The 15571-nt window shown below is 38.9% G+C and overlaps 1 protein-coding gene across 1 annotated transcript; it reads left to right on the top strand.

Moving 5' to 3' along the window:
- Positions 1-8754: 8754 nt before the first annotated feature.
- ube2g1a (ubiquitin-conjugating enzyme E2G 1a) lies at positions 8755-15271 on the top strand. Its single transcript, XM_082169785.1, has 6 exons — positions 8755-8933; positions 10827-10929; positions 11363-11460; positions 12321-12499; positions 12655-12778; positions 13727-15271. Exons 1-5 carry the CDS (start codon positions 8888-8890, stop codon positions 12739-12741), a joined length of 513 nt encoding a protein of 170 aa, XP_082025911.1. The 5' UTR covers positions 8755-8887; the 3' UTR covers positions 12742-12778; positions 13727-15271.
- The last annotated feature ends 300 nt before the right edge of the window (positions 15272-15571 follow it).

Genomic DNA, 15571 nt, shown 5'->3' with positions numbered 1-15571 from the left:
GAATCAAAATCAATGGCTTGTAACCCTCCGTCTTTATAATCTTTTGTCATTTACCCTTCAAATGTAATGGGTTTCTTTCTCCAGATGTAACCAAAGTTAACCTGATTGATTTTTTTTTTTTAATGGCTCTATTTGAAATAGCTATTGTGTATGCAGTATAGATTAATCTTGAAATGCTTTCCATTTTAGTCAAAAATAAGCTTATATCTCGCAATAGCCAAGAGTTACGACATTTAACTTATACTTTCCACACATTCATATATTCATTTTCAACAGAATCTTTTGAAATAAGCATTCACTTAACTTTAGATTTTATAGGGATGTTATAAGCCTCAGTTAAGTGACATTGATGAATTCGCATTAAAGGTTGTATCAGTGATTTCAGGCCCAAACATAAATGATCATATTCATCTAATCTTTCCTAACAATCCGCTAGCTGCCCGCCCCATAAGCAGGCCGTCAGAAAACCGCGTCTCTGTAGGCAGCCTAGGCTCTGAGATCTGCACACAAAAACAATTGGTTTCACCAACCACTCAAAACCAAAACAAATAGTGTTCCAACCAATCACCGACAGGGGGTGGGTGTTGTGAAATCACTGATACAACCTTTAATTCACACTTGTTCAAATTCATTTTTAAACCGGAGGCTTTAGAGAAGGAGTGAATTATTTGTAAAAAAATGTGGGGACTGGGTAAATTCTGTTAGCGGCTTCATGAAAATGGTAGTATCATCTGCAAACTGGCTGATGATTACTGGCTGGCCAATTACCTCTAATGGGGCTATGCTTGACTTCTTGATAAAGATAGAAAGCATTTCTGTGGTTATAATAAAAATAAATGGGGAAATGGGGCAACCCTGTTTTATGCCACGATTGATTTGAAATCTTGGTGATGTACCTCCTGATAAACAAACCAAACTATTAGAATTTTAGTAACGGGATTTTATAATATTTCTCAATTTATCTCCAAAACCAAACAAGGTACAATCGAAAATAAATAGGTGTTCAATTGAATCAAATGCCTTGTAGAAGTCAGTGAAAAGAATAAAGCCATCATTTTCTATTAGATGTGAATGTAGATGCAAGCACAAAACAAATATTGTTGTGTATGGATCTTCCCTTCATAAAACCGGATTGGGAATCACTTATGATTTTATGTAAAAATAATTTTAATCGGTTAGCATATATAAGGGTTAACATTTTATAATCAGTGTTTAATAATGTGATTGGTCTAAAGTTATCTAAGATTTTGGGGTCCTTATCAGGTTTGGGGATTAAGGTTATGATACTTTGTTTCATAGTGAGAGGGAAAGTCATACTTTCAGTTGCTTCTTTTAACATAAGCAAAAAAGGGTCTTTTAGTAAGATCCAAAAGTGTTTATAAAAATTGTTTATAAAAAGGCCATCACATCCTGGAGATTTGTCTGAAGACAAACTACCTACTACTTTATCCAACTCAACAGAAGTAATATCAGTATCACACAGCGCTACAGATTCATCATCTATATGGGGAATAAGATCTTTAATATGGTTGAAAAATAATATTTCATCGTCCAGGGAAAAGGTTGAGGAATATAAATTGCTGTAGAAAGAGACAACTGCCTTAGTGATTGAAGCTTCATCTGTAATTACCTGGCCCTGGAGCGATAAGGCTTTAATTGAAAGTTTCTCTTGCCTTCTTTTTTTCTAAACGCCAGAAGTATGAGGTACTTCTTTCCCCATCCTCAATCCATTTTGCTCTGGACCTGATAAAAGCCCCTTCCGCTTTACGAAGATAGATTTCATCAAGCTTGTTTAGAAGATTTTGCAGTTTCTGTTTATCATTATCAGTAGGTGGAGTGTTATTCCCTACTATGTTATTCCCTTAACTAAAACGAGTTGATACCTATCTCGTCTCAGTGCGTGCACTCAATCGCTCTGGCGCGGCGCGACACTTTGATAGCACTTAGCTTAGCCTAGTTAATTCATTAGGAACCGAACAGAGATGAAGTTAGAAGCGACCAAACACCTCCACGTTTGGAGCACTTCGACTCTGCAGTAAAAAGTCACTCCTGAAAAATCCTCTCCCTCTCACTTCTGTCATTAGAACCAACGTGACTTTTTACTGCGCAGAGTCGAAGTGCTCCCAACTTCAAGTGCTATTCCGCCATACATTATAGTTATCCTTTTTAACCGCTTAGAAAAGCACCACATTTTATCTTGTGTCACCATACTTGGTCGTGTAACTACTCGTGTAACTGTATTTAAATAGGGAAAACGTGGAGGTGTTTGGTCGCTTCTAGCTTCATCTCTGTTTGGTTCCTAATGAATGAACTAGGCTAAGCTAAGTGCTATCAAAGTGTCGCGGCGCGCCAGAGCGATTGAGTGCACGCACTGAGACGAGAGAGGTATGCATCAACTCGTCTTAGTTAAGGGAATAACATAGTTTAATATGAAAAAACGGTGGAGTATCCCTTTAAGGAATTCCCATTTGGAGACATGATACTATAGAATTATCAGACATCACATTAGAGATTGTGGCTGTGATACCTTCATTAAATGATTGGCTTTTTAATAAACTGAATTTCCAATACCCTTTATTCTGTCGGCTAACACCAGGAGGATTAAAACTCAATTTAATAACAGCATGATCTGTGAGGGGAGCTGCTGACATACAACAGTCGCCGACGAAGTTTATAGCGGAGACTGAGGTTAACCAAAAATCGATTCTTGACTTTGCTACATTGTTTGGTTTAAACCATGAATATTGCTTAGCGTTAGGATATTTAAATCTACAGGGATCCAATTAATTGTGAGTGCGACAAAGATCAGTTAAAACAGGGTGTGATTACATCTGGATGGACATCTATCAAGCCATTCATCACTAACCATGTTAAAGTCACCACCCATACTGTAACTATAATAGCAGTTGGATAAATGAGTTTGAGGTTTACTATGACATTAGAAACATCTGAAATCAACTGTCTGTTTTGAATTAAATTAATGAACCCAAAAACATTAACCAGAATAAAGTAGTGATCATCCGTTTTCAGAACAGAAATTAGCCAGTGACCATTATTGCTAAATCTAGATGTCACTATTTTACCAGGTGAGTTACAGAACAAGATGGCCACACCTGCTGATAGTAGACCCATGATCAAAGATAATTTTGTCACCCCATTGGTTTACCCAAAACTTTTCATCCTCTGGTGAGTGTGTTTCTTGCAACAACATAAAGTGTGCTTTTTCGCCCTTGCAAAACAAAAATATTGATTTCCTCTTAGTGTTCTCTCTTAAGCCCCTAGCATTAAGTGAAATGCACGAAAAAAAATATTCATAACAAACAAACAAACTAACAACCATCAGAAAATATTAATGTCCAACAGACTATGCTTTGAAGAGAAGTGAGAAAAGAAAGCCCAAACAGGCAATGTCCCTTCAGTATGGATTAAATGAAACCATCCAAAATGATCTTAAAGTCAAAAGGCCTTTCCAAACCTTGAACAACAAGGCCTCTCGACCCTATAACGTTACCTTGTGTGCTCCTATGTGACTCTGTCCGTTAATGTATCCAGCACCACCTCTGAAGTAAGCACGCTTTCCAGCATCTCTTGACTCTTGCTTCTTTTATTTTAGGCCACAGTGCAGCTCGGGTCTCCCTGTCGGCTTTGCAGAGGTCTTCGATGAAGCTGATTCGAAGTTCTTTGCAGATCGCGTGATCCTTGGTCATTCTCCACAGTGCATCTTGATGCTGAGTGAACTGAATTATGACGTGTCTTGTTTTGTTTTCTTCACGCCTCCCTATTCGCTGAACTGAGTCCACAATCTGGTTGATGCTCGAGGACCATGATGGTGAGATTTTAACTAGTAAATCAGCGACCGCCTCATTATGTCTTCACAAATTCATACCTTCTTTCCCTTCTGTCCCCCTATCCTGCCTTTTAGCAGTTGGTGTGATCTTTAACGGTGAGAACGGATCTTTTCTTTTAGTTTTCTCAGTGGAATCCACTTCCATCCTTGCAGCACACTCATGGTCGTCAGTTGCTGCGGGATAAAGTCCGATTCTTTTTTTTACGTCATTGTGCACAATCTTTTTTGGTGGTTTAAAATTCCCTGTTATTTGTCATTTCAAAAGGAGCACATTATGGCAATTTGAATAGCGAAATATTTGTTAACATCTGGGACAGGCCTAGAGAGCTCAAAACATGCAATGCACCCGGTCCGCCATCTTGCCGGAACCCCCTACTCGTGGTCTTCCTCATATCCCTCCTCGTCTCCTCGCTCCTCCGTCCTCCATCCTATGACCCGGAAACCAATCGAGCTCAGCCGCTGAGCTTGAAGGACATCTCAATTCTTGTTGGCTTGTTTGCGATGCGCCTAGCCTCGCCTGAAATGTATGCGAGAGTAGGCGGAGTAGCGCAGGCAAGACGGACAGTTCTCTCTTCTCGCAGTGGATCTGACACCTGTGAGATCAAAGATGGATATCGCGGGATTCACGCTCATGCACAGTGTTGCTAATAAACTGGATGTAATTTAAGTTCTGTTGCTTTTATATGAAAATAATTATAATGAACAAGACACCCATTTAATAACATACCAAAGACATGTTTATCAATCATTTTTACTTTAATTACAGACATGTTTTATATATGTTTGTATAAATATGACAACAATCAAATAACCCATACACATAAAAACATGAGATCAGAGTTTAAAAATCAGTTTAAAAGAGAACATTACATCACGATTGTTTAAACCAATGAGCATTAAGCTGTGTCGTCAGCCAGTCGTTTTCCATCATGCTTTTGATCAGCGCAGTCAGTGGAGAGCAACTGCGCTCGACCAGAGCCCGTCTACGGAGAGCCTGGCCACTCCCTATTAAGTCCTATTGTACCGAATTTTGGTTGTAGTTCCACCAGAGTTCCACCGGGGGCGATCGCCCATGAGTGCAAAATGAATGGGAGTCTATGGAGCTAGACGGCTAAATTTGTCTCTTTCACCCGATTGCCGTTGAGAAATCTCAGATTTGATTGTAGGTTTTGCAAGTTCAACATGGGTTATAGGTCAAAAGTTGAATGAACGAGTATTTATGTCCTTTCGATTTCTTACAGGTTGAGTTGTTGTTGCCCATAACACGCTTGCATTCTGCTAATGAACGCTGATTGGTCAGTGAAGGACTGATTACGACAAGAGATACCGCTTGATGGCATCGTGGCATCCGAAGCGGGACCAGAAACAAACAAAACAAAAACTCTTCTAGCACGTGTATTTACCTGTGTCAGCTGTGTTGTTGATGCCTCGAGAGAAAAGAAAGTGCAGAGCGCGAAAGCCATAGACATGTATAGAAAGGCTAGATAGCTTACCGGCGCTGAGAGCCAATGGGACCCGACGACGTCACACGGCGGCCATCTTAGGACAGGACCGCTCGTCCAGTTATAACATTAAAGTCTATTGTGCATGTAGTGCTGAAATAACTATATTTTGCTCAATTTTCAACCGATTTTCAAACGGCTTGGTGTGTCATAAACGTCAGGGATGCGGCTATTTAACTGCATACTTGTGAAAAATTATAGCCACAAACGGCATCAGCACAAATCATAGCCACGTTAATAAGGTTTGTAATAAACCAAACCGTTTGTAAATCCGTCAAGAATTCAGCAAGTTACGAGCATTTTAGTTGGCGTATGTCACTCACCTTCCGTCCACAGCAGCAGGGAGCAGCAGCGCAGTCTCCTGACCTAAGATGGCCGCCAAGTGACGACACAGCTGACTCCGCCTTGAGCCATCTAGCCTTTCTATACATGTCTATGGCGAAAGCACCAAAGTGACTGAAGGATTGCCGTAAAGCAGTATCTCTGGTCGTACGATGTGTATGACGTCATTGCCATTTTAAAAGACTTTTTAAAGGAAATAAGTGACTCTGAAAAATCTAACACCCAGCAATGTGTAATTTCTTTGCATCTCCTTTCGAATACAACATTCAAATTACTAGACAAAAAATTATATCCTGAGAAAAGTGGATTTTGAGGGTTACAGCGCCAAATACCTCCATTCATTCTGCACTCGTCCTGTGAGCGCCCTCATATGGAGCCAGAGTGGAACTGCAACCAGTTCAGAAGCCGGAAGTTTACTGAGAGTGGAACTTCTCCCCTTATTAGACATTCTCTACTCACTTTTGTTGCCAGCTATTTTGACAATAATGGCTGTATGACGAGTTATTTTCAGATGACAGTAAGTTAAATATCATACTGTTATATAAGCAGCACATTGACTACTCTAAAATCTATCCTATTTCATAGTATTGTCCCTTGAGAAGATATACAAAAATGTTTGCTGAAATGTGAGGGGGGTAGGCTACTCACTTTTGTGAGATACTGATATATATATATAATATATATATATATATATATATATATATATATATATATATATATATATATATATATATATATATACAGGGTTTTTCCTGCATAGAGAATTATGAGGCGGCCGCCTTCGTCAAATTTCGTGCCGCCTCCGGCTCTCGACAAAACTCGGACCGCTTGTGTCCATTCTCAAACCGTATAGTGCTGCGCGCAGTGCGCGGATAATCCGCGGGTCGGGTGGGCCAAGTAATAAAAATATTCCATTCCAATTAATCGAGGGTGGATGACAGATAAATAATTTTGTTTTGAGTTTAATAAAGACACGGAACTCTCATCGCGCTAATGAACGTGCGTCACTCTACTTTCGTTTTCAACAACGTAATTCTCTTCAGGGAAAACCAATCAAGGAAAACATATCAGGACTCGACAATAACCATAGACTGTGTCCGGGACACGTTTTTTTTTTTTTTTTTTTTTTTTGAAGGGAAAAGTGAGAGAGAATTGTAGCCCATCCGGACAAATGCCCTGATTAAAACAATGTTTAATATAAAAATAAATAAAAAACTAGATAATCACCGAAAACGTGAGGATGATTCTGTTTTATTTCATTTAATAGTTGATAATATAGGCCTACCTAATGTAGGCTACTAACGGTAACAAAGTTGCGCTGTTGAGGCTTGCGATGTTATTTATAACATATTATAGTTAAGAAAAAACAATATATAGCCTTGGCTACACACGACCTGAGTGCTGTTTTCCTGAATGCCATCAAGATTGAAACCGAGACTGATTTCATAATCATAACAGTTCAATAAACAAATCATTAAAATTAAGTCACTTACATTTTAGACGCAATGACTGTTTTTGTTCTGTTTCAGCAGCGAAAATAGTTCCAAACAAAGATCACAGCAACACTCAGCCATGTTTCATTAATGAATGATTCAGCGTTTTGAACGAATCGGTTGAGTCAAAGATTCAATTACCTATTCCTAAACTGCCTCATTCTGAATGAATCAGCCTTTTGAACGAATCGTTTGAATGAATGACTCAATGACTCGCTCATTAAGACGGTCGCCTGCCGCCTCCTACTGGCGGTTTAGTTTCATAAAGTATCATTCTTTTCAACATTCCTTATTTGTACAAAAATATATAAAATAATCTAATTTAATATACAGTTATAATTTTCAATGTAAATTATTTAATTTGATTGGTAACAGCTATAGTGTTATTATTTTAATTTATTTGAATAATAATCAAATTTAAGAATTTGAAATGAAAGATGGAGCAAACATTTAATAAAATTAGGGAAAAAATGCCCTTTAAAAAAGTGTTTTCCAACAGTGATGTAATGAAACATTGACAATTTAAGTCTGAAGGGAGTAAAGCCTCTGTTAAGGCTATTAAGGAATTGTAATTTTGCCAAAAGAAGAACTTTTATTTTAAATAAATGTTAATTTTTAATTAGCCAACTTCAGTGTGATATGTTAACATATTATCATGCTTAACACTGAGAATATGAATAATTGTATTGTGATGATCAGATGCAGATATATAAATCAAAGAATAAGGGCGGTTTGCGGATCGATTATTTATTTTTAACAGTGGATTCGGGTGACTCAAAGTGCACCAGATTAATTAATTTATCTTTAAAATGTACAAAAATTTCTTCCGGGGGGGCATGCCCCCGGACCCCCCTAGGGGTACCAGGCTACACCCACAAAAATAATGTGGGAAACACATTAGGCTATATGATGATCTATGAAAAATAACATTTAATGACCTTATTATTAAAATACATTATTAGGATTTTACCACCTCCACCTCATTTTGAGCCAGGAAAAACCCTGTATGTATGTATATATATATATATATATATATATATATATATATATATATATATATATATATATATATATATTATATATATATATATATATATATATATAACGTTACTTGGTGTTATAGTGGTGCTTATCGTGTTCTCTTGCATCATATGAACTTGTTCTCTTGCAAACATGCAGAATGCCCTAGCAACTGCCTGCCAAGCACTACACACATTTTCTTCAAATGTATGTCTAGTTATTAGTGTATCATCTTCAGCGTGAATTTTGGACTGGAATCACGTTCCCAATAGACTCACTAACAACATAATTAAAATGTATATGTATAGTTATTATTGTATCGTCTTCTACGCGAATTCTGGACAGGAAAAACGTTTTCAATAGACTCACACAACAGCATCATTGGAGAGCTAACATACAATCCTGCACTCAAAAGCCATCACTGTTTGTTAGTGTATGCTGGGGCATGCGCGAATCCTTCTCTTCTCGCGGCCTCGTCGGTCTATTGGCCTCAGAGCGCATGCGCGAATCCTTCTCTCCTCGCGGCCTCGTAGAGAGCAGACTCAGAGCGCATGCGCACACCGTATCAGAATGTTGAGCAAAACGGACTAGAGAAGAGACGGAAAGACGTGCAAGCAAATTCAAACATATTTTCTCCTTAGCGAAGTGAACGACTGTCGACCTAGAATATAACTTATAAAAACATGACGGAGCCCCAGTCAGCACTGTTACTCAGGAGACAGCTAGCAGGTAATTTTTCAAGGCTGTTGGCAAAGCCAGGCTAACAAACCGGTGGACATTTAGCCTGTCAATGCAGTCAAGACGGAGGTGTTAGCCGTTAGCCGCTAGTTTAGCTGCTAACGAGCGCTGCATTTATTGTAAAGCATTCGTTAGCGAGTTAGCAGTTAAGTAGCCGGCTAAAGGCTATCTCCGCCGTCTTTTGTTTATTTTTAAATTATGTTTTGGTACGACTTATGATGGAATATCCATCCAAGAGCCGTTAAGAATTAATTCAAGTAATAATACGCTTGCATTCGTTTTTTTAAAGTTTTTTTTTAGTTTGCTTGTTTAAATGTATGTGAGGCAGTTTTGTCTGTAATCACTCCGGCGGGGCCGCTCGCAGTCGGCCAGTCCGTGTTTTGACATCTGTGTCCGGACTCCGGACGCAGTTTACATAGGAGCACCAGCCGTCGGTTATAGTCTCAGGGAAACTCTGTCATTGGTTCCATTTCCGTTCACCATCTTATCTTGATCCGTCAAACCAGTATTGTTATCACAAGGCGCAAAATTGGGATTTACAAGCCGTACGTTGTGTACCATGTCCCCGCAGCGGGGCGATCAAATCCCTTTGTTTTTCTAGCTGGCTAACAGGCTAAGCTAACAAATGGATGGTTGCCGTTTGAACACCAGCTCACTGGTACAGAGAGAACTACATTACAGTCAGACTCTGTACAGTCCAGTCCAACTGTACTGTTCATAATAGATACATACGTGATCAACACATAACGTGCTTATTTTATTTTTTGGTTATATACGAACTTAGCTGTTACTAGAGTCGTTACTAGTTAGTTTCTCCTGTTCTTTGGCCAATAAACACACTGAGCAACATGATCCGTGAGTGTCAGCTTTACTGAGCTCAAGCCAGAGGAGGATTTCTCCACTGGGCCCCATTTGCGCAGTGCACCCAGTGAAGTGAATTATTTGTAAAAGGGTAAAACTAAGCAGATTACATGAGTTCTCAGTTTAAACGTGAACATTTCAGATCATGTTAAAAATGTTAGATCTGATTCATGACAGCTGTCTCTCTGCTGCATAGACAGCTCAAGCACCCCCCCCCCCCCCCCCCCCCCACCCCACCCCCCCCCCCCCCCCAAAAAAAAATGTCTCATCTTACACACTCATAGAGGCAACTCGTCTATTTCTTTCCAAGGGTTGACAGGGTGAGTGGCACCCTGGGCCTGTCATGGCGTTAGGTTCTGCGGCTGATTGACTAATTCAGGGGATCGGGGCTGTTTTGGTTGTCTCCTTTCAGCAGGACCAGCATGGTGAATGCTGCATAAATGGATGTTGTGGGGCTTTTTCTCCCACAGAGGGTTCACTGAGTTTGGAACAAGGCTGGTGAGGGCCTTGTTCCAAACTCAGTGAACCCTCTGTGGGAGCAAAAGCCTCACAACATCCATTTATGCTGGACTTAAAAGATACGGGCCAGGAAAATGTGGAACTTGTGAGATCTTAATACGCTCATAAAAATGACATATCCATATGACTGGATTACCCAACTGTCAACTTGTTTTTGTCAGCAAGGTGGTCATCCCCAAACCTACAGTGATTTTGTTTTGCTCTCTCTTATAAGAACACAGAAGTTCAGACAGAGCGTCTGAGACCACAGGCACCAATAGATGGACGTTCTTTGGCTCGAGGCTCAGTCAGTTGAACTGATAACAAACAGGCAAATTGCTCATTTCTTGTCTAAAATTCTCCCCAGATGTGAAAACAGTTTTTGGTATTGTTACTGTGTAGGTCCAAGTATCAACACCCATGTGTAAGCACAAATGCACCTAGTGGCCTGAAATACCACATTTACTTTTTCATCTTTCATCTAAAATAGCTAATCAGTATCTTCATGTTCTCTCTTCCTGACAGAACTAAATAAAAATCCTGTGGAAGGTTTCTCAGCCGGTTTGATAGATGATAATGACCTCTACAGATGGGAAGTGCTAATAATCGGTCCTCCTGATACACTCTAGTAAGTCTTTTTGTTGTCTTATGAAATACCATGTGACACTTTTATTTACAAATTTAAATTATGTCATCAGTTAAAGGATTAGTGCAACAAAGGATGAGCAGTACAGTTATTCAAAATGTAAGTTTTGTGTTGTTTAGAAGAAAATGAAAGTAATATAGGCATGAGGGTGAGTAAATTATGACACAATTACAATTTTTGTGTGAACTATGACTTTAATATGGATTGCCCCATGGCAAATGACAGTCTGGTTGTGATTGTTTTTAATTAAGATGAATATGTATACACACACGCTTTAGTGGTGCCATAGGGGATCCTAACTGGCACAGTTTAAGCAGTTGCAGAATATTTTAATACATTGCAAAGAATTTGCCACCACAATATTGTTGCTGAATAACACTTTAAGCCTGTTATGTTTTGTTTTTTCTGTTTACAGTGAGGGTGGCGTCTTTAAAGCCCATCTTACGTTTCCCAAAGACTATCCTCTCAGGCCTCCTAAAATGAAGTTCATAACAGAAATATGGCATCCAAATGGTAAGTGTGGGTTCACCCCACTGGGTCTTTCACATTTTTGTGAGATTTGTTGTTGGCAGATTTCCACAGAATGTAAACATCCCTTATTCAGGTTGCCCTCGGTTGATAGAGAGGCTGCTCACTGCAGAGCCATGGGTGGAGCGTGAAGTTCAGCTCCTCCTCTCTGGTTGTAATTTGGGTGTAATGGGTGAAGGTTCAACCACACCATAACCCTACCCATAACTCTATCCCTCCACCCATTATATCCACAGAGGTGGAGCTGGACTAGGTCAAGCTCAACCCACGAATAGCTGGAGGTCATTTGGCTCTGCAGTGAGCACCATTTGGGCTGATCTAAAAGCTATATTGCACTTACACTGACACTTAGCGTTGTGAATTCAGCCTCATGCAAATGCTTTTTGTTGCTTATTCAGAATGTAAACATTTTGTTTCACTGGCAAAATGTCTAGTAATGGGCTTGCCTACTATTGTGTGTGTTTTTGGCTGGTCTTCTAATCTAAACTTGTCTGCTCCCATTAGGAGACCTCCTCTATATAAAATAAATCGCTTTGATAAAATCTATTGATATGACAGGAGGTTTTTCATGTGCATGTACATGATTTTAAAGAAATTTTTTAAAGTTTTATTCTTCTGTGTAATATTTTAATGAGGGAAAAATTATGGAATAAACCTTTAAAAATCTTCACATTCCCTGCCACTTGTTTATTATTGTGTTGACTTAATAATTCTTTTAGCAACCATATTTATCTATTATATTATATGAATGGCAACAGAAAAAAATGGTTCATGTATGTCAAACTGTGTAAGACTGTAATAACTTGCATGCAATCTCATGTCCTGTTTCTGTATTGTGTTTGCAGTTGACAAGAATGGTGATGTTTGTATTTCGATATTGCACGAACCGGGGGAGGATAAATACGGCTACGAGAAACCAGAAGAGCGTTGGCTCCCCATTCACACCGTAGAGACCATTATGATTAGCGTAATCTCTATGCTAGCTGACCCCAATGGAGATTCCCCTGCCAATGTTGATGCAGCAGTAAGTCTGATGCTAACTTGTTAAAACTATCTAATAAATAATATATGCTTTGTATTCCATTGTGTGCATGTTAGCTGAATGTAAAGCTGCTGTACTTTTTATTCACTTCAGTGATAAATTGTGTGTATTTATACATTCATTTTTGTTTATTTCAGAAAGAGTGGAGGGAAGATAGACATGGTGAATTCAAAAGAAAAGTTGCCCGCTGTGTGAGAAAGAGCCAAGAGACTGCCTTTGAGTGAAATTCATCTAGCAGCTTGTAGCTTCACTATTTTCAGGGTAAGCAAGTGGACTTTTACCATCTTGTTTTACTGCTGATGTCTTGTGACCATTTTTTTTATTTTTTTATTCTCCGACTGACTAATTGAAAACTCACGAGCACAGAGCCAGGTGATGCAGAGAATTTTTATCGCAAGTTTTAAAGCTTTCCCTCAGGTGACTTTTTATTAGCATGTTGATTTACCCTGCTCTGTTTTTACCTATGTTTTTTTTGTTTTTTTTTCAGGTTGTTTTTTTTATTTAAATAAAAGGTCAAATGTGCTTTATGTGCATATGAATATGCAGCACATAAAAAAATCAGGAAAATATTACTGACATTGCTGATTTGTACAGGGTTAAAAATCACACAACTCTCATGTTGCCTCACTATCCCATACAGAACTAATCCCCTTGGAATAGGGCTTTTGTCAGTCTGAGTAGAGTTCTGTCATAGTAATGTTGTGGGCTAACCTGTTAGAACAGGTTCACAAGGCTTGTTTAAAAATAGAGGTTCGATGCTAAAGATTATTAGGTAACAGTGGCTCTTTTGTCTGCTTAGCCTCTCGTAGGTAACTCATAGACCCTTTAGTCCAGAGCATTTCAGCTGGTTGTACTGTTTCCCCCTCGTTCACACATTACCCCAGTCTTCAGTGTCACATGATCCTTCAGAAATCATTCTAATATGCTGATTTGGTGCTCCAGAAATTGTAGTAATATTATTGATATGCTTTCACTTTTGATCAAAATAATGCATCCTTACTGAATACAATAAAAAATTGTGCTGACCCCAAACCTTTGAACTTTAATGTGTTTAAAGTAAGTTGTTAAGTTTCAAAAGATTGATATTGCTGATGTATGTCACTGACAAAATGAACTGATGAAGGCTTTAGATGTCTAAAGGTCTATTAGTCTGACATTTTTTTTAGTCTGAAATATCTACTCTAATATTTCTGTCTGTGTCTTTCACAGGTCTCCAGTTGAGAAACAACACGGCACTGTTTTCTTGCACTCTACCACCCTATTGCTGGACTGGTTTTCATTGAATGTTGGCAGTAACAGACTGGCATTAATAGGCTGCAATAGAACATAAGGCCATCACAGATGCTGACAGAACACGCCAAGCAAGTGCCAACAAAAAAGAGAAAAAAAAAAAACTTACAAACAATTACGCTTTTTTCCTTCTTTTTTTTTTTTCTCCAAGTCTACGAACTGATACAACTTTTCAGGAAGAGATTGTAAAGACGTGTACATAGCACAGACAAAAACCGGATAATATATAATAACTTGTTCCTATCCATCCAGCAGGACTTAGTACCAAATAAAATAGCAATTCTGTAGTTAGTGTGACATCATGTACAGTTCTTGAAGAGTATAGTTCATCTCCTACCCTCCACCTCCTGCTGCCTCACATCTCTTAGTGTGCATCAGATCTGATAGAGGTGCAAGCGGCCTCACGTACCCGCCTGTCAGCTTGAACAAAAGTCACTCAAACTCAATCCAGTTTTAGGGTGGGGAAGGAAGGGGTAAGCTATAATTAGAACTCAAAGCATGCTCGTCATGTTGGATGGCTTTCTCACTCGGGACACTTCAGGTAAAAATAGCTGTAAAGCACGTCATTTTCTTATTAATTAGGGGTCATGAAGGTATTTCTCTGATTTGGTTTTTAAAAGGGGGGGGGGGGGGTGCTCTTATTTTGGCTGAAAGGATGACTGCATTTTGAGTGTCAGGTTCTCATCTTTTCTCTTGTTTTGTCCGTTTGAGGCGGGAAGGCAATGGCGAGGAAACCCATCAGATGTGATTTTCTTTTTTTCCCCTGCATGTTTTAAGTTCTCTTTTGTTTTCAAAAGTGCCTCCAATTTAAATCGCTTGGCTTGTTACATGCCCTGCATCAAACAGGAGCTAAAGGGAGGAACGCGTTTAAGAACTGCTTAACATCCTCTCAAGTTTGTGTGAATGTGTAAGGTTGTTTTTTTTTTCATAACCTTTGTACCAGCATTCTAAATTATTTGGTGTAGCAATAACTGCGTTGCCCACTTTCCGAGGACATCCTAAAATTGGATATTCATATAAGATTTCTAGTAAAGATTCTCCCTTGTATCAGAGCAGATTTTTGTGTGTGTGTGCTTGACATCTCTTTTGTGTGGTTTCTTTGATAGGTTTCTTAGCCATGCTTTAAGTGTAGATTTCTTGCTAACAGTTTCTGGGATTTCAGATGAGGTGTATGTGTTTAAGGGTGATTGAGCATTAAGTGTTATGCAGAGGTGTGTGTGTGTGTGCGCGTGTGCGCGTGTGCGCGTGTGCGCGTGTGCGCGTGTGTGCGTGTGCGCGTGTGCATGCCTGTATCCCATCCTCTGTCCCATAATCTTTAATTCTCTGGTTAATTTTATTCTGGCTCTGACAGACTACTGCAATTCTTTTGCCTAATGTACAAAGACAAAATACCGATGTATATTTTTCATGTTATGAAAATTGTCACCTCTAGTGAGTTCTTCTAAAATATAATTTTTTCCAATACTTGTGTGCTATCTGTGTTCAGTTCAAAGTGTTGCCACAAATCTGGATGTGATAGGACAATCATCCATTCATCAATACCAGCATAACTACAAATGTATTAGCTTTTTATTAAAATTTTTCGGTAACACTTTATTTTACAGTGCCCTTGTTACATATGTTACATGTACTTACCAGAGTAATAACAGTAAATTATGCATAATTACATGCATCTAACCCTCAACCAAATCCTACTCTAACCCTATAGTAAGTACATGTAGTTAATTGTTACTCAGTACTTAAATGTATAATTACACTGTAACA

Source organism: Leuciscus leuciscus, assembly GCF_965113295.1.
Source record: "Leuciscus leuciscus genome assembly, chromosome: 5".
NCBI lineage: Eukaryota > Metazoa > Chordata > Actinopteri > Cypriniformes > Leuciscidae > Leuciscus > Leuciscus leuciscus.
This window is presented reverse-complemented; position numbering and strand designations above follow the sequence as displayed.

Excerpts from the sequence above, each read along its gene's own strand:
- ube2g1a (XM_082169785.1), top strand. The coding sequence starts at position 8,888 with ATGACGGAGCCCCAGTCAGCACTGTTACTCAGGAGACAGCTAGCAG. Across the intron at positions 10,930-11,362 it reads GGTCCTCCTGATACACTCTA|TGAGGGTGGCGTCTTTAAAG; the intron begins GTAAGTCTTTTT and ends TTCTGTTTACAG. Across the intron at positions 12,500-12,654 it reads CTGCCAATGTTGATGCAGCA|AAAGAGTGGAGGGAAGATAG; the intron begins GTAAGTCTGATG and ends TGTTTATTTCAG.